Raw genomic sequence first — 14,429 nt, 5'->3', positions numbered from 1 at the left:
CCCTACAGGCATTGACATATATTCTAGCGATAGACAAGAACATCCATACAAATAATTTACCCGCTTATGTCGTCTGTTGACATCTCGTTGACGTATTGTGACATGTAGTCATCCTCATTGATATTAATTGCTGAAGTGTCGCTCGTATTTTGCCTACATTTTTCATTACTCAAAAAGTTTATATCTAAGTGAATTCAAAATCGTGTAATATATCAAAAAGTTTATTTATATCTAATTGAATGCAAAATCATGTAATATATTAAAACCAGGAACTTATTTTTAGAGTTTTTAATATTAATTACGATGTTTTTTTTCTTAAGAGGGCTATCACAAATTTTCGCGAATTTAATTATTTTTTCTTGAAAGTAAGAACATACCATGACAAAGTGAAGTCTGTTTTCATTGATATTTTACCTACTGCCAGTTTTATGGCACATCTGTTTCTGCACGATTTTCTTAATCCATAATTTAAGATGGCGAGCGGGAACAAATTAATGCATATTTGTAAAATTGAATTATAAATGAAAAGTATGATATACAAGCGTTGTAATAGCATGAACAGCGTGTAATTTTACTAACTTGACTCTCGAATAGTTTATATGTGTAAGTTTATACCTTGATATGTATTTTCTATTTTATAATTGTCGTTTCATAGACATCCATCTGACGCAGGCGTCAAAATCGCTCTGATTTGCCATTTTGGGCACTGCATAGTCTGCACTGCAGTTCAGTGTGGTAAGCTTTTTGTTCGGAACGTTCTATCTAGTACGTAGTACATATATATCGATGCCTACAGGTAACTTCGGTTTTGATAACAGACTATTAAGAGATGCTTTCGTTCCCACAGAATAGATTTTATGAAATTATTTTCCAATGGGTCGACCCAAAATATTGTCGATTTATATTAAATATTTTATGGATACCCTATTATACCATACGGCCAGACGTGGATGACAAAATCGAGAAATGTTGACGATTTAACGATCTGGTCATATTAACATGAACATTTCATGAAACGCAACCATTTCATGAAATGCTCAAGCTTTTCATGAAGTGGTCAAATCTACGATATGGCTACGACATATATGTAGTGATTAACAGTGGCGGCCCTAGGGGTGTGCAAACTGTGCCATCGCACAGGGCCCCGCGCTTGGGGGGGCCTCGCGCTACAACCCAAACTAATATTAAAAAAAATAATCTATACTAATATTATAAAGAGGAAAACTTTGTTTGTTTGTTTGGTTGTAATGAATAGGCTCAAAAACTACTGGACAGTTTTTAAAAATTCTTTCACCATTCGAAAGCTACATTATCCACGAGTAACATAGGCTATATTTTATCCCGGTACGGGCAGTAGTTACCACGGGACGCGGGTAAAACCGCGGGGAAAACGGCTAGTTAAAAAAAATATAGGTATATTTTTTAGGTCCAAGAATAAAAATGTGCATTTTTTATTTATTTCTAATTCATTCTGCGTTTACTTTTTGAGTCCTCATCATCATTCATTCATTCATCATCAGCCTATCGCAGTCCACTGCTGGACTGCCTCTCCAAGTGCACGCCACTGAGATCTATTTTCGGCTTCTCGCATCAATTCAATTTTGAGTCCTCAATTTAACAAAAAGTTGGAACACCAAAGTAACAAAAACAACTGGCTCTCGATCCAGTCACGGATTCTTTTATTTGTGCTTAATTCCGAGTTTAATTTGAGAGTCCTTAAACAAACAATTTGAAAAAAATTCGCGCTCGCTACGCTCGCGGCTGTTCACTTGACAGTTCCATTCCTTCTAACTTGATTAGAGTACTTTTATGTCCCAAAACTCAAATATTTTCGCGCTCGCTACGCTAGCGACTTCACCTTGCAATGTTGTTTGTTAAACAAGACAAGTTTAGGTGCTTTAGTGACCCAAAGCTCAAAAATTTTCGCGCTCGCTACGCTCGCGGGTGCTTTACTTTCCACTTGTTTTGTTTTTTTCATCCTTTTTTAGCCGAACCTAGAAGGTAGCGCCGCGTTTAAGTCCTTTTATTATCAAGAAAATAACTCCTACTTTCCGTTATTTCCGTATGAACTTTCGTATTTACGACGTTCGAACTAATCAAGTCACAATCTTTCAATACATAGGGGGCGCTTGGGTCATGATTGCACGCGGACGCTACATGAGCTTGAGACAGCCCTGAATCAGTTATACGAAGAGCTGAATATTATCTCGGTGCTCAAATAATTTCACTGAAATTTATCCCACTACATAAATAATAATATAAAAAAAAAAACAGTTTTTTCGAGGCTTAAAATTATTAAAACATGTTTAAGGAATTCGATGACACAAGATCGACTTTCAGCCCTTGCTATTCTTTCGATCGAAAATGACGTTGCTCATGCATTCGAATATTCTGCTTTAATTAAAGATTTTAGTCTTAAGAAAAGTCGCAAGCATCAAATCATTTTAATATTTGTAAATTTTGTGATTCTTTAAATATAAACTGTAGTAAAAACAAATTTGTTTAACTTGAGCATTTCTCCTCAAACATGACGATTAGCTAAACCAAAACACCAGCTTACTCTCGCAACACATACTTTTCACGTAGGACAAAGGGCCTCGCATAGACCTGCCGCACGTAGCCTCGCAATGGCTAGGGCCGCCGCTGGTGATTAAGTCATCGATATATATGTACTACGTACTGGATAGAACGTTCCGAAGAAAAAGCTTGCCACACTGAAATGCAGTGGCGGATTTACAAATTTGCCGCTAGTAGGCCATTCAATTTTTGCCGCCCCTAATGATTGTGAACTTAATGATATTTCTGTCAGTTACTAGATTATTTTTGCAACCCGCTATGTACCGAAGAGTTTAATGTTGACCTAACAAGTTTATCTGACAGCGACTTTAAAGCGTAAAACCTCTGTAACTTTTAAACGGCTCAATTGATTTTCATGAAACTCGCCCGTAAAACACCTGTAATACAAAAAAAATACTAAATTAAAATCGGTTCATTCGTTCGGGTAGGTACTATATCAGAGGCGCACCCATCGGGTGGCACCCCCCCCCCCCCAAAAAAAAAAAACGACACAATATAATCACGGACTAAAATTGTAATTGAAGTACTTAAAAATTGTGTAGAAATCATTCATGGTGCTTTTTGCTAGGTTTAACATAAAAAAAACCGGAGTCATACCACTCCAAAGTTATTAAGCGCTAACTAGTTTTATAGAAACCAGTGTCAAGTAAAAAAGCCGCGAGCGCAGCGAGCGCAAAATTTTTAAGATTTAGAACAGTAAAGTACCAAAACGAGTTTATAAAACCGGCCTAAAGTGAAAAAGTCGCGAGCGTAGCGAGCGCCAAATTTTTTGAGTTTTGAGGACACAAAAGCGAAATTATTTGGGACACAAAAGTCCTCCACCTCCTGAACAGCTTAGAAATCGTCAGCGTAGAGCGTCAGTTGTTTTTGCTACTTCGGTGCTTTAACTTTTTGTTAGATTGGACTCAAAGAGCGCAGAATAAACCAGAAAAGATGAAGAAACCGCGAGCGAAGCGAGCGCATTTTTCAATTTATTTTTATTGAAACGCTATTGGAATATTTTAAAATTCATGATCACATAAACCTAAGCATACATTACAGTGAGTTTATTAATCGTTTATTTATAAACTCACTGTAATGTATATGGATTGTGTACTCGTATAATTATAAAAAAAAAAAAAACTGTAAAAAAATTCGCAAAATTTGCCGCCCCTCTAAATCTGCCGCTCTAGGCACTGGCCTACTTGGCCTATTGGTAAATCCGCCACTGCTGAAATGCACTGCAGACTTTTTTTTTTTTTTTTTAGCGACGTAAAATCATCAAATGACCCCTCCCGCTGTGGGTTAGCAGCGGTGAGGGAGTGTCAGACTTTTACTGACTAAAATCGTCGTGTTCCGTCATAGGCCTTTTATGTACCAGGGCCGCGGTATCTCTTTCGAACAACCCGCAGCCCCTGCAGACTTTGCATAGCCCAAAACAGCAAATCAGAGCGATTTTGACACCTGCGTCAGATGGATGTCTATGAAACGACAATAAATAAATTGTAAAATAGAAAATACATATCAAGGTATAAACTTACATATATTAACTATTCGATAGTCAAGTTGATAAAGTTTTACTGTAATTTTATTACAGTAAAACTTTATCCAATTATAAAAAGCAAATTAGTAAGGAAGAAGTATATGCAACTATTCCTATAGCTATACATAAATCTGTTACCGTAAGATTACAAACATCGTTAGATTACAATCTATCTCGAGAGATTGTAAACTGTCGAATTATTGTGAACCGTAACATCTGATTGCAATTTAACGCATTATTTTTCGCTATATTATAATCTATCGATGAGAAATTGTCAAATTGTCAACTGTCCGAAAGCTCTCTCTGATTGGTCAGTCTTTTTGTAAGATCGACCAATCACGACCAGCCGTTCTGTTCCCATGGAGTTCCCGTAGAGTTAGGAATGCATTAGAGGTGTCAGTTAAATAAAATAAATGCTCTTCAAAAATTCTTCAAGTATTAAATTTATATAAAAATAACTCTTATAAAAATACAGTTAGGTATTTTGTCTTCAAATACAAACTAATATTTAAAAATAAAATAAAAGGGGTGCTAATTAAACAGGCTTCTTTTTAATATCATTATTCGCCCCCAAAAATGTATGTTGCCTTCTAAATTACTAAGTCAGCCACAATTAATAAAGCGTCGAGCATCTAAATGATACTATCTTAGCCACGAGTTATCTTCCACTCTAAATACAACTCAGCATGATGGTTATTTTTTTGCATCTAAATTTGTAGCATGCATTCTAACAGTAAACTTCTTAAATACTATTAAATGATATCATAAAAATATTTATTTACCTTCTAATTTTTTAACTCGTACCTACTGAGTTTTTTGTTTAAAATATAACACATCCCATATTAATTGACCCAGCATGGAAGTAAGCATGCAACATGCAGCAAGCATAACTTCTGTCACGGCTCCGGCGCTGCGGGGCTCTGGCGGTCCCATGCGAGCTTATCGTCGCAGATGGTTTTCACGCTCACCACCGCAGCTTCGGCTTGCTGGCCGGCAGAGCCGGCCAGCCTCAGCCGCGGCGGCGAGCGCTGAAACTACCTGCGCCTCAGCTCGCAGGCCGCCTCGCCCCTCCGCGCCTACGCGGTTTTGAATTGCACTCTAGGGGTAGGGCAGACAAGACTACGTGGAGTCGGTTTTGCAGCGATTCGTTTTCGTCACTAACTTCAATTTTTAATACAATTTTTAATTGTGTGTAATTTGAGTCTTAAAAATTAAGTACAATTTTTGATTTTATAAAAAATTAAACCGTCACTTATTTTTGCACGTCAAAGAGCTGTGACACCGGGAGTTGCAAAGAACCATAAAACATTGTCTTTTTTGACGTTCTACCAATCAGCGCGCAAGATGCATTCCGTTCTACGCCAGTTGACAATTTGACCGCTCTACATCGCTCTCGATCTTACAAAAAGACTGACCAATCAGGGAGAGCTTTCGGACAGTTGACAATTTGACAATTTCTCATCGATAGATTATAATATAGCGAAAAATAATGCGTTAAATTGCAATCAGGTGTTACGGTTTACAATAATTCGACAGTTTACAATCTCTCGAGATAGATTGTAATCTAACGATGTTTGTAATCTTACGGTGACATATCTATAGCTATACATACTATTAAAAGTTTGCGGATGCAGTTAATAGAGGCGCTAGTTGTCCGATCAATTGACATATTTGCAGTCTACAAAAAAATCTGTGAGAGGGCTCTCTATACCATGTTTATATGTGTCTATACCCGATATATTACTTTCCTCTATGGACTGGAAATACCTACGAAAAAAACGTGTCGGTATACATCATAGACATAATATTAGTAAACAGGACTGCGCACCTTTAGCCAAAAAACGAGCCGAGTGAAACAGTTAGTACCGAGGCCGTCTGTCCCTTTCTAATAGGGTGACTATGAGATTAAGCTAGGTGAGACAAATCCGAATTTGCTAAGATTATTAAACACAGATTGGTATTGAAATTTTAACTTACGCAGTTTGTGACCTTAAAATACTAATATAGGCTTTTAATAATTAGCGGGAATTAGCAGTATAATAGGGCATATAGAAATTTAGGTTTTATTTTACGACAAGCGCATGATTTCAACAACATGAAGGCTTTACAAATTCTTTATGATGCTCTGGTAAGAAGTCACTTAGAATACTGTGCAGCCGTTTGGGGACCCACTGAGGCCAAGTACAAATTCATGTTAGAGAGAATCCAAAATAAGTTCGCAAGATTTCTCTACTTAAAGCTTTATCGGGTGTACCCAGGTTATCCGTTACTATACCCGACACTTTTTGTGTTAGGCATGGTAGGATATTTTAAACTGGAGACGAGGCGAGAAGTGGCATTGGCCTCATATCTATTTAAGGTGTTACGTGGTAAAATATGTAATCCTGATATCTTGGGCGAAATTCGGTTTTGTGTACCGGATGAATACGTGGGGCGACGGCGAAGACCGCCGCTGATGGAGGTGCCGCGCGCGCGCACCAACCTGCTGCAGCGAGCGCCGCTGACGCGCGCCGTTCGCACGCTTAATGCCATAGCCAACCGGCTGGATTTATTTACGTGCTCGCTGAATGACTTCACTGTAGTCGCTTATAGGGTGGTAAGCTACGAATCTAGTTAAGTTTGTATATGTTGATTTGTGATGTATGTGTTTTTTAGTTTACTTTAGAATAAATTAATAAGAACCCATCTGCCGCATTAGGCAAGTCCTGTAAGGGTAGATGTAAGGTTGTGTAAATAAATAAATAAATAAATAAAAGCAGGGAGATTCGAAGTGAAGACTATTTTTTTTTGTATTTTTGCTTAACATATAGACTGCTGAGCCGTTTATGTCGCCTTTCTTCATTTTTTGGGAAGCTATAACAATAGTACAACAGTTTTAATATCCATCACCCATATTTTGACTCATTACAAGAATTCATGGGCACCCTAGTTGTTTGATTTATGAAAATGTTATTATTAGCTAACCTGTGGAACGATATATTGCAATCACCATAGGATTCAGTTTTACAAGTATAAACGCAACACTTTTTCACCATTTTAATAGTTTAAATTGATTTAATACAAAAAATATAAATAAAATTTTAAATGCTGATTACGCGCCAAAAATGTTCAGGGTTACCGCTAGAAAATAAAAAAAATCAAAATAAAAATTTATGTTGTTTATGTTTTAAAAATAAATACGAATAAATTAATGCGATTGTTATTAATTTGTTGACTTACAATTGTTAAAATAAGATAAAAATATAAGTGATTCAATTGTTTTTTTGGGAAGACAAAACTCTTGATCACAACATTTTTTTATGCTGGCAAGGTGTTAGAAAGAGACAAACGCCCTCCGTTCTAACTATCCCTCTCGGCTCGGATTTGCCTCTGTTTATTATGCAACCAATTTAGTACCTTATTGCGTTAGAACAGAGTTAATTTTCGTAAATATATATTTTGAGCGTGCGCAATCCATAGATGTAATATAATAAACAAGATTGCGTATGTGTGAAGCGTATGTGTGTGTGTGTGTGTGTGTGTGTGTGTGTGTGTGTGTGTGTGTGTGTGTGTGTGTGTGTCTTCCCCTGTGAAAGCCATACATACGTAAGCGTAGTCGAGTGTTAAAAAAATTGTATATGTCAAAAAAGGGACATGCAATCCAAAGGTTTTCTGTGACGGCTCCGGCGCTGCGGTGCTCCGGCGGTCCCACGCGAGCTTGTCGTCGCAGATGGTTACAACGCTTACCGCCGCAGCTTTGGCTTGCTGGCCGGCTCGGCCGGCCAGCCTCAGCTGCGGCGACAAGCGTAATAACCACCTGCTCCTCAGCTCGCGGGCCGCCTCGCCCCTACGCGCCTACGCGCTTTTGAATTGCTCTCTAGGCTTAGGACAAACTAGACCACGTGGGGTCGGATTTGCAGCGATTCGTTTCTATTTATCCCTTCTAACCTAACCTATCCGAGTCGGGGTGCCCCATGCTCCGAGCTCGCTTCGTTCGCTCTTGTATCCTAAATTTGGGTCAATATTAGTGGTTAGTGACCTTGAGGTGACGGTCGTGATTCTGGAGGTCAAGGTCGAATGACCTTGAAAGTCATAGTCAAGCCTACATTGGGAGTTTCTGGAATTCCATTGCATGACACTATCGACTCCCTAACTTGAAGTGCAAAAACACAAACGGTTGGTCGGAGACAAAAATCACCCAGATGCTTTTCGCCATCGTTTTTACGACAAACGGTTGGTCGGAGACAAAAATAACCCAGATGCTTTTCGCCTTATTTTTAGGTGTTCTATACGATAGAATCAAGAAAACAACGATTTGAGAGAAATAAAAAAAAAATGTTTTTTATTTTCTAAGTCCCTGGTGCCTTTATAATGGAATCCCTTCGACATCGTTTTTACGACAAACGGTTGGTCGGAGACAAAAATCACCCAGATGCTTTTCGCCTTATTTTTTGGTGTTCTATACGATAGAATCGAGAAAATAAACAAAATACAAAAAAATATTTTTTTGCAAAAATTTTCTGTCTTTTTTCCTCAGTGTCCCGTTACGTACACTCCAACCTAAAATTTTAATGGACAATTTTGATATTGGTGTTCTTAGACGAAAGATCCATGAATTTTATACTTTCAAAAAAGAAATACCAACAGTGAATAAGTTGCTGCAAGTACTTAGAGAAGAGATTGGATTCACAGGCAGCCGAGAAATTCTCAGACAACATATAAAAATGATTGGTTTTCGATTCAGAAAAACTATAAGCAACAGAAAGGTCTGACTAACTGCTTGGCGTGCTCGTTATCTGCAGGTATACATATCAGTGGCGTAGCGTGGGTATCTGCCGCCCGGGGCAGTTGTCGATTTTGCCGCCCCTTCCCGTGTATTTTTTTTTAACAAGTGTTACTGGTTTGTCATTTTTAACCGACTTCAAAAAAAGGATTTTATTTTGTATCGGCGTTAAAAATCATCAAATGACCCTTCCCCCTGTGGGTTAACAGCGGTGAGGGAGTGTCAGACTCTTACTGACAAAAAACCGTCGTGTTCCGTCGAAGGCCTTTTATGTTCCAGAGCCGCGGTAACTCTTTCGAACAACCCGCAACCCCGGCAGAAGGGGGAGGTTCTCAACTAGACTTTTCTTTTATATCTTTGTTACTTGATTTCTTGAAGGTTTTAAAATTCTTTTAGGTACGCAGGCTAGCGAAGTAGGTACCTATAAGTATATATGAAATTGAAATAATTTAATAAGCGGGGCTACTTTAAACTGTTTAACAAATTAATTTTCATCCCACCATCTCGGAAAGAGTAGTTTTACCCTTTGATATCTGAGGGCAAAAGTCGTTTTTATCCTCTAGAGCGGCAAAGTGATTTGAATTTAGAACATCGTGTGCAATACTCCATTTGTGACAATCTTGATAAGACTTTTCAAACAAATACATATTAAATAAATAAAATACTGCTTAAAATAATTATTCAATTAATTAAGTATTTTTTATTATTGTTTTTACACAGATTTTTAACGTCGTTTCATTTTTAAAGTGAGTTTTCAAATATGTTAACTTTAATAGGTACATCTTTTTAATTTGATACTCGTATGTGCGCGCCATTTTGTTTTTTTGCATTTAGTAATTTCCTCGATGAGGTGGGATGAAAAGTTACGTGTTGCACTCGAGTGCAAAGATTTTTCACCTTGTGCTCTTTTGATTCCCTCGCTATCGCTCAGGATTCTAATTATTGAAACACTCGCTACGCTCGTGTTTCAATTTTAGAATCCTTCGCTTGCTCGGTCATCAAAATTGAGCACGCGGTTAAAAAGCAACTTTGCACTTTTGTATAACAAATAACTATTAATTTACGGGACTAACACTTAAACTAGTTTCCATGGAACTATACCTAAGCGTGAAATTTGGCTTGTATCTAGGTAGGTATTGCTTATAGCATTCAAGTTTATCTAAACCAGTGGTTCTTAACCTTTTAGTCATGAGGGACCACTTTAACTAAAGTTTGTCTTGCCGGGGACCACCTCATCGGTTTACCTAAATTAGCACTCTGCTAAACGCCTGTCAGCAGTTGTGTAGGTAAGCAAATGCAAATAAAAAAAACTTGCCTATGTAGTATCTAAATGTGCGAGCGAAGCGAGCGCGAAATTTGCTATCGGACTTAAACCAAATATTACGTAAAATTTAGCCCAAACGTACTTAACTTTTTGTTTGTTGACAGATGCAAAAATAAGGGCCATAATATAGTTTCTGAATACGCGAGCGAAGCGAGCGCGAAATTTTTATCGGACTTAAACCAAATATTACGTAGAATTTAGCCCAAACGTACTTAACTTTTTGTTTGTTGACAAATGCAAAATTAAGCGCATACAGTTTCTGAATACGCGAGCGAAGCGAGCGCGAAATTTTTATCGGACTTAAAACAAAAATTACGTAAAATTTAGTCCAAACGTACTTAACGTTTTGTTTGTTGACAAATGCAAAAATAAGGGCCATAATATAGTTTCTGAATACGCGAGCGAAGCGAGCGCGAAATTTTTATCGGACTTAAACCAAATATTACGTAGAATTTAGCCCAAACGTACTTAACTTTTTGTTTGTTGACAAATGCAAAATTAAGCGCATACAATTTCTGAATACGCGAGCGAAGGGAGCGCGAAATTTTAATTATTTTTTATTTAAGACTCAAAACCAAAGTTACGTAAAATGTAGTGTCACGTGCGTTTTAAGTACCAAATTTTAACAATAATTAATTTTAAGTTTAAAGAGTTTCAACTTTCTTGTTTAATGTTTTGTTATTGTTAGACAGTTTTATGTAGCGGCGCAGATACTAGTTGCGAACAATTTTTTTTAATTGGGTACATTTTGCCGCCCCTAAAAGCTGCCGCCCGGGGAATTTGCCCCCCCTGCCCCCCCCACGCTACGCCACTGATACATATACTTATAAGTTTGTAGTACATCGTGCAAATTGTCTTTGTGTGAATTTTCCTCCGTTGGTTATGACATTGCAGGCTGAATCACCAGATTGTCTGAAAATTAAGCGATTCCTTGGTTTGGAAGGCATGTTGAGCTGGTGGTCCCGGTTACTATTAGGTACTGCTGATGATTGTAATCGACATTTAAAGGAACCATGACAGTAGCTGAAAGGTGGTTCATGAAACAACATTAACACCAAGATACACTTGGTTGTATTACTAAGTGCCCACACAATATTGCTTATCTAAACCATCAGATACTATTCAAAATTAATGCAATCATTAATAAAACTGTTTAGCAATTTGCAAACTAACCATAAAATTATTTTATTTCAGACTTTAAAACATAATGACGATACAGAAAAACTACCTGTAGTCTACTTAGATGAGACCTATATTCACTCCGGTCATACAGCTGGGAAATGTTGGCAGAATGATGATGAAGGTATTGGCTACTTAATGATCTCCTAATATTATTGAGTAATATATTTTTTACAACTTTTTTTCAGAACTATTACTTATTGAATAATACATCTTTCTATAAGAGTGATTTTTGTTCTGAGTGTTCTGCTTTGTTTCATAGTTATTTTTTTAAATTTCAGATGGAGTATTAGAGCCCATCTCTAAAGGTCAAAGATTTATTATCGTTCATGCCGGAGGTAATCAAGGCTTTGTGGAGAATGCTTGCTTGGTGTTTAAGTCACAAACAAAGAGTGGTGACTACCACGACGACATGAACCATACAAATTTAAAAAATGGGTTTTAGAAAAGTTGTCCCCCAATTTGAAGGAGCCCAGTCTAATTGTGATGGATAACGCACCATATCACAACACAAGCGTCAACAAACCCCCAAACACAAGCAGTAGGAAAGATGAAATCATCGAGTGGTTAAGAATAAACAACATTGAATATTCAGAAGAATATACAAGACCACAACTCTTAGAACTTGTAAATAGAAACAAACCCGAACCAGTGTATGCTGTGGATGCTATTTTAAAAGGACTGGGTCACAAGGTAACTATTACTTAATTCAGCTATACCTACCCTTTTTTCTCAAAATCTTAATACCAACATTACCAACCCAATGTGAAGATGAATAAGATTCTATTTTTTTTTTCAGATATGTCGTTTGCCACCATATCATTGTGATCTAAATCCCATCGAAATGATCTGGGCATCCATGAAACGAAAAGTAGCCGAGATAAATATTGGGAGGCCACCAAACCAAATGCCTGACATGGTACAAAATGCATTCGATACCATTTCTGTCGAGGAATGGCGCAATCATTGTGGCCACGTTAAGAAACTGGAAGAAGAGTACCGAAAAAAAGATGGATATTTGGACGAACCATTTATCATAAGGTTATGCTCTGATAGCGAGGAAAGCACTGACGACGATGATTCTCAGGATGAAGATGATGAAGAATTTAATCGCATGCAACCTCTGGACGTAGTTCTTGCAGAACATAATTATAGTAAACGAATTTAATATATGATATTTTTTTTATTTATTTCATTGACATAGGTACCTTTAATTTTATTTTCATGTAATAATAGCCTTGGCCTATATCACACGAACATCTCATAAGTAAAAAAGTCACGGAATGGAAATCAAACAATTCCCTATTATTGGGGAGATTTTATTTGCTGGTAACCCTAATTGTACACTAACGCCCTCCTGTCAATGTCATCCAAGTGCCAAAAGATCCTTGTAGCAGTATATACATACAATATCTACAGTGGCGCTTAAAATGGCTGCCATTGCTAGGGTTGTACCGCTACAGGATTCAACGAGTATCGATATTGTATTCTAGTTACTGGGGTCTTACAGGGTACATAAATATAACAGGGTGTAATTAATTAATTCGTCATAAAACTGACTATCGCAACGTCACTGATAACAATAACATGAAATCAAGAACCCAATACCGTTTTTTTTAAACCACACATATAATTATCCTGTAACAAGTTCGTTTACAAGATTTCATCACATATGTACACAACACCCAAACACGAAACAGTTTTATTTAGTTTTACACGCAACACAGTGTACTATCCTCAGCGGCCGGTGACGAAATAAACATTGGCCCATTGTGTAAACACCACAGGCCACGCAACGCCAAGATTTCTTTGATGTGTGCCCAAAACACCGACGACTCCTCGGTTACACGCCACGATTGACAATTGCCCGCCAACAAGTGTGCGTTCGCGCAGCGGAATTTTGTTGAATTTAAAGATTTTAATTATGCAGATAATTAGTGTAAGACGTCCTATAATTGTGTATGGTAAATAAAAATTTGTGTATGCAGCCATTGTGGAGAAATTCACCAAAAACAGATTCCGCTGGGCGAACGTTGGCGAACGTTGTCCTGGCGGAACTTTTTTTAATCCATAAACTTTAGAAGAAAAGAGATGTGTCCGAAAATTAGTGTGTATTTGTGTATAATTGATTATGTATGAATGAAATCAGTGCATGTATAAACTTCGGAGAAATTCAAGTTTCCGCTACGCGAACGTTTGGCCATTAGCTAGTTTTCATATAAAGCGCTTACATAGAGAGCTGTAGATTTTTACATACGTAGTTTTGAATTAGTTTATATTTGTTTAAAAAACAGATTTAGAAAAAGTCGTAGGGTTTAAAAGATAAAAATATAAACGTAAAATACACTTATTAGGTCTTAGTTCTTAAAGTATGCAGATTGGGGTCTAGATTTTCACGTTTACACAAACCTTGTAAGTGTCTCCAACATGTTGCCAAGTATCAATGATGTTCCGTTAGTAATTAAAAAGTTATAGGATATTTTACCATGAACAGATCACTGTTTACAAAGCAGTCGAATATCACGACGTTCTAAAGGAATTGCATGGTAAAATGTATGCCAATATAAAATAAAACATTGGTACAAAAAGGTATTTTCGTTCGTTTTCGTTTAGGTAATGAAATGCAATTGTTTTATTTTTTCCTAACGCTTGTGTACGCAACTGTACCATATTAATAAATACTAACCTACCAAGTTAAGAACGTTGCTTAGACATATGGCACGGCCGCTTTTTTGTAGATATCCGAACTTGGTCGGATTATGTAGGGTTTCGATGCTCCGTCAGTATTATAATTGTCTTTCTTTAATTACTGAATTTAATGACATGAAATTTTGCAAGTGAATAGTTGAATGATTAAACTAATTATTGGGATACATTTTACCATACAATTCCTTTAGAACGTCGTGATATTCGACTGCTTTGTAAACAGTGATATGTTCATGGTAAAATATCCTATAACTTTTTAATTACTAACGGAACATCATTGATACTTGGCAAAATGTTGGAGACACTTACAAGGTTTGTGTAAACGTGAAAATCTAAACCCCAATCTGCATACTTTAAGA

General features: G+C 37.1%; 1 protein-coding gene across 2 annotated transcripts; it reads left to right on the top strand.

The window, feature by feature from the left end:
* The first annotated feature begins 8,622 nt into the window (after nt 1-8,622).
* On the top strand, nt 8,623-12,536 carry LOC124645730. Of its 2 annotated transcripts, none has more exons than XM_047185602.1 (4): nt 8,623-8,880; nt 11,380-11,488; nt 11,646-12,057; nt 12,164-12,536. In XM_047185602.1, exons 3-4 carry the CDS (start codon nt 11,851-11,853, stop codon nt 12,530-12,532), a joined length of 576 nt encoding a protein of 191 aa, XP_047041558.1. In that variant the 5' UTR covers nt 8,623-8,880; nt 11,380-11,488; nt 11,646-11,850; the 3' UTR covers nt 12,533-12,536. The 2 variants fall into 2 exon arrangements, with proteins under 2 accessions (XP_047041558.1, XP_047041559.1); XM_047185603.1 differs by lacking the exon at nt 8,623-8,880 and adding an exon at nt 11,032-11,161.
* Nucleotides 12,537-14,429: the final 1,893 nt, after the last annotated feature.

Source organism: Helicoverpa zea, chromosome 3 (assembly GCF_022581195.2).
Source record: "Helicoverpa zea isolate HzStark_Cry1AcR chromosome 3, ilHelZeax1.1, whole genome shotgun sequence".
NCBI classification, from domain to species: Eukaryota; Metazoa; Arthropoda; class Insecta; order Lepidoptera; family Noctuidae; genus Helicoverpa; species Helicoverpa zea.
This window is presented reverse-complemented; position numbering and strand designations above follow the sequence as displayed.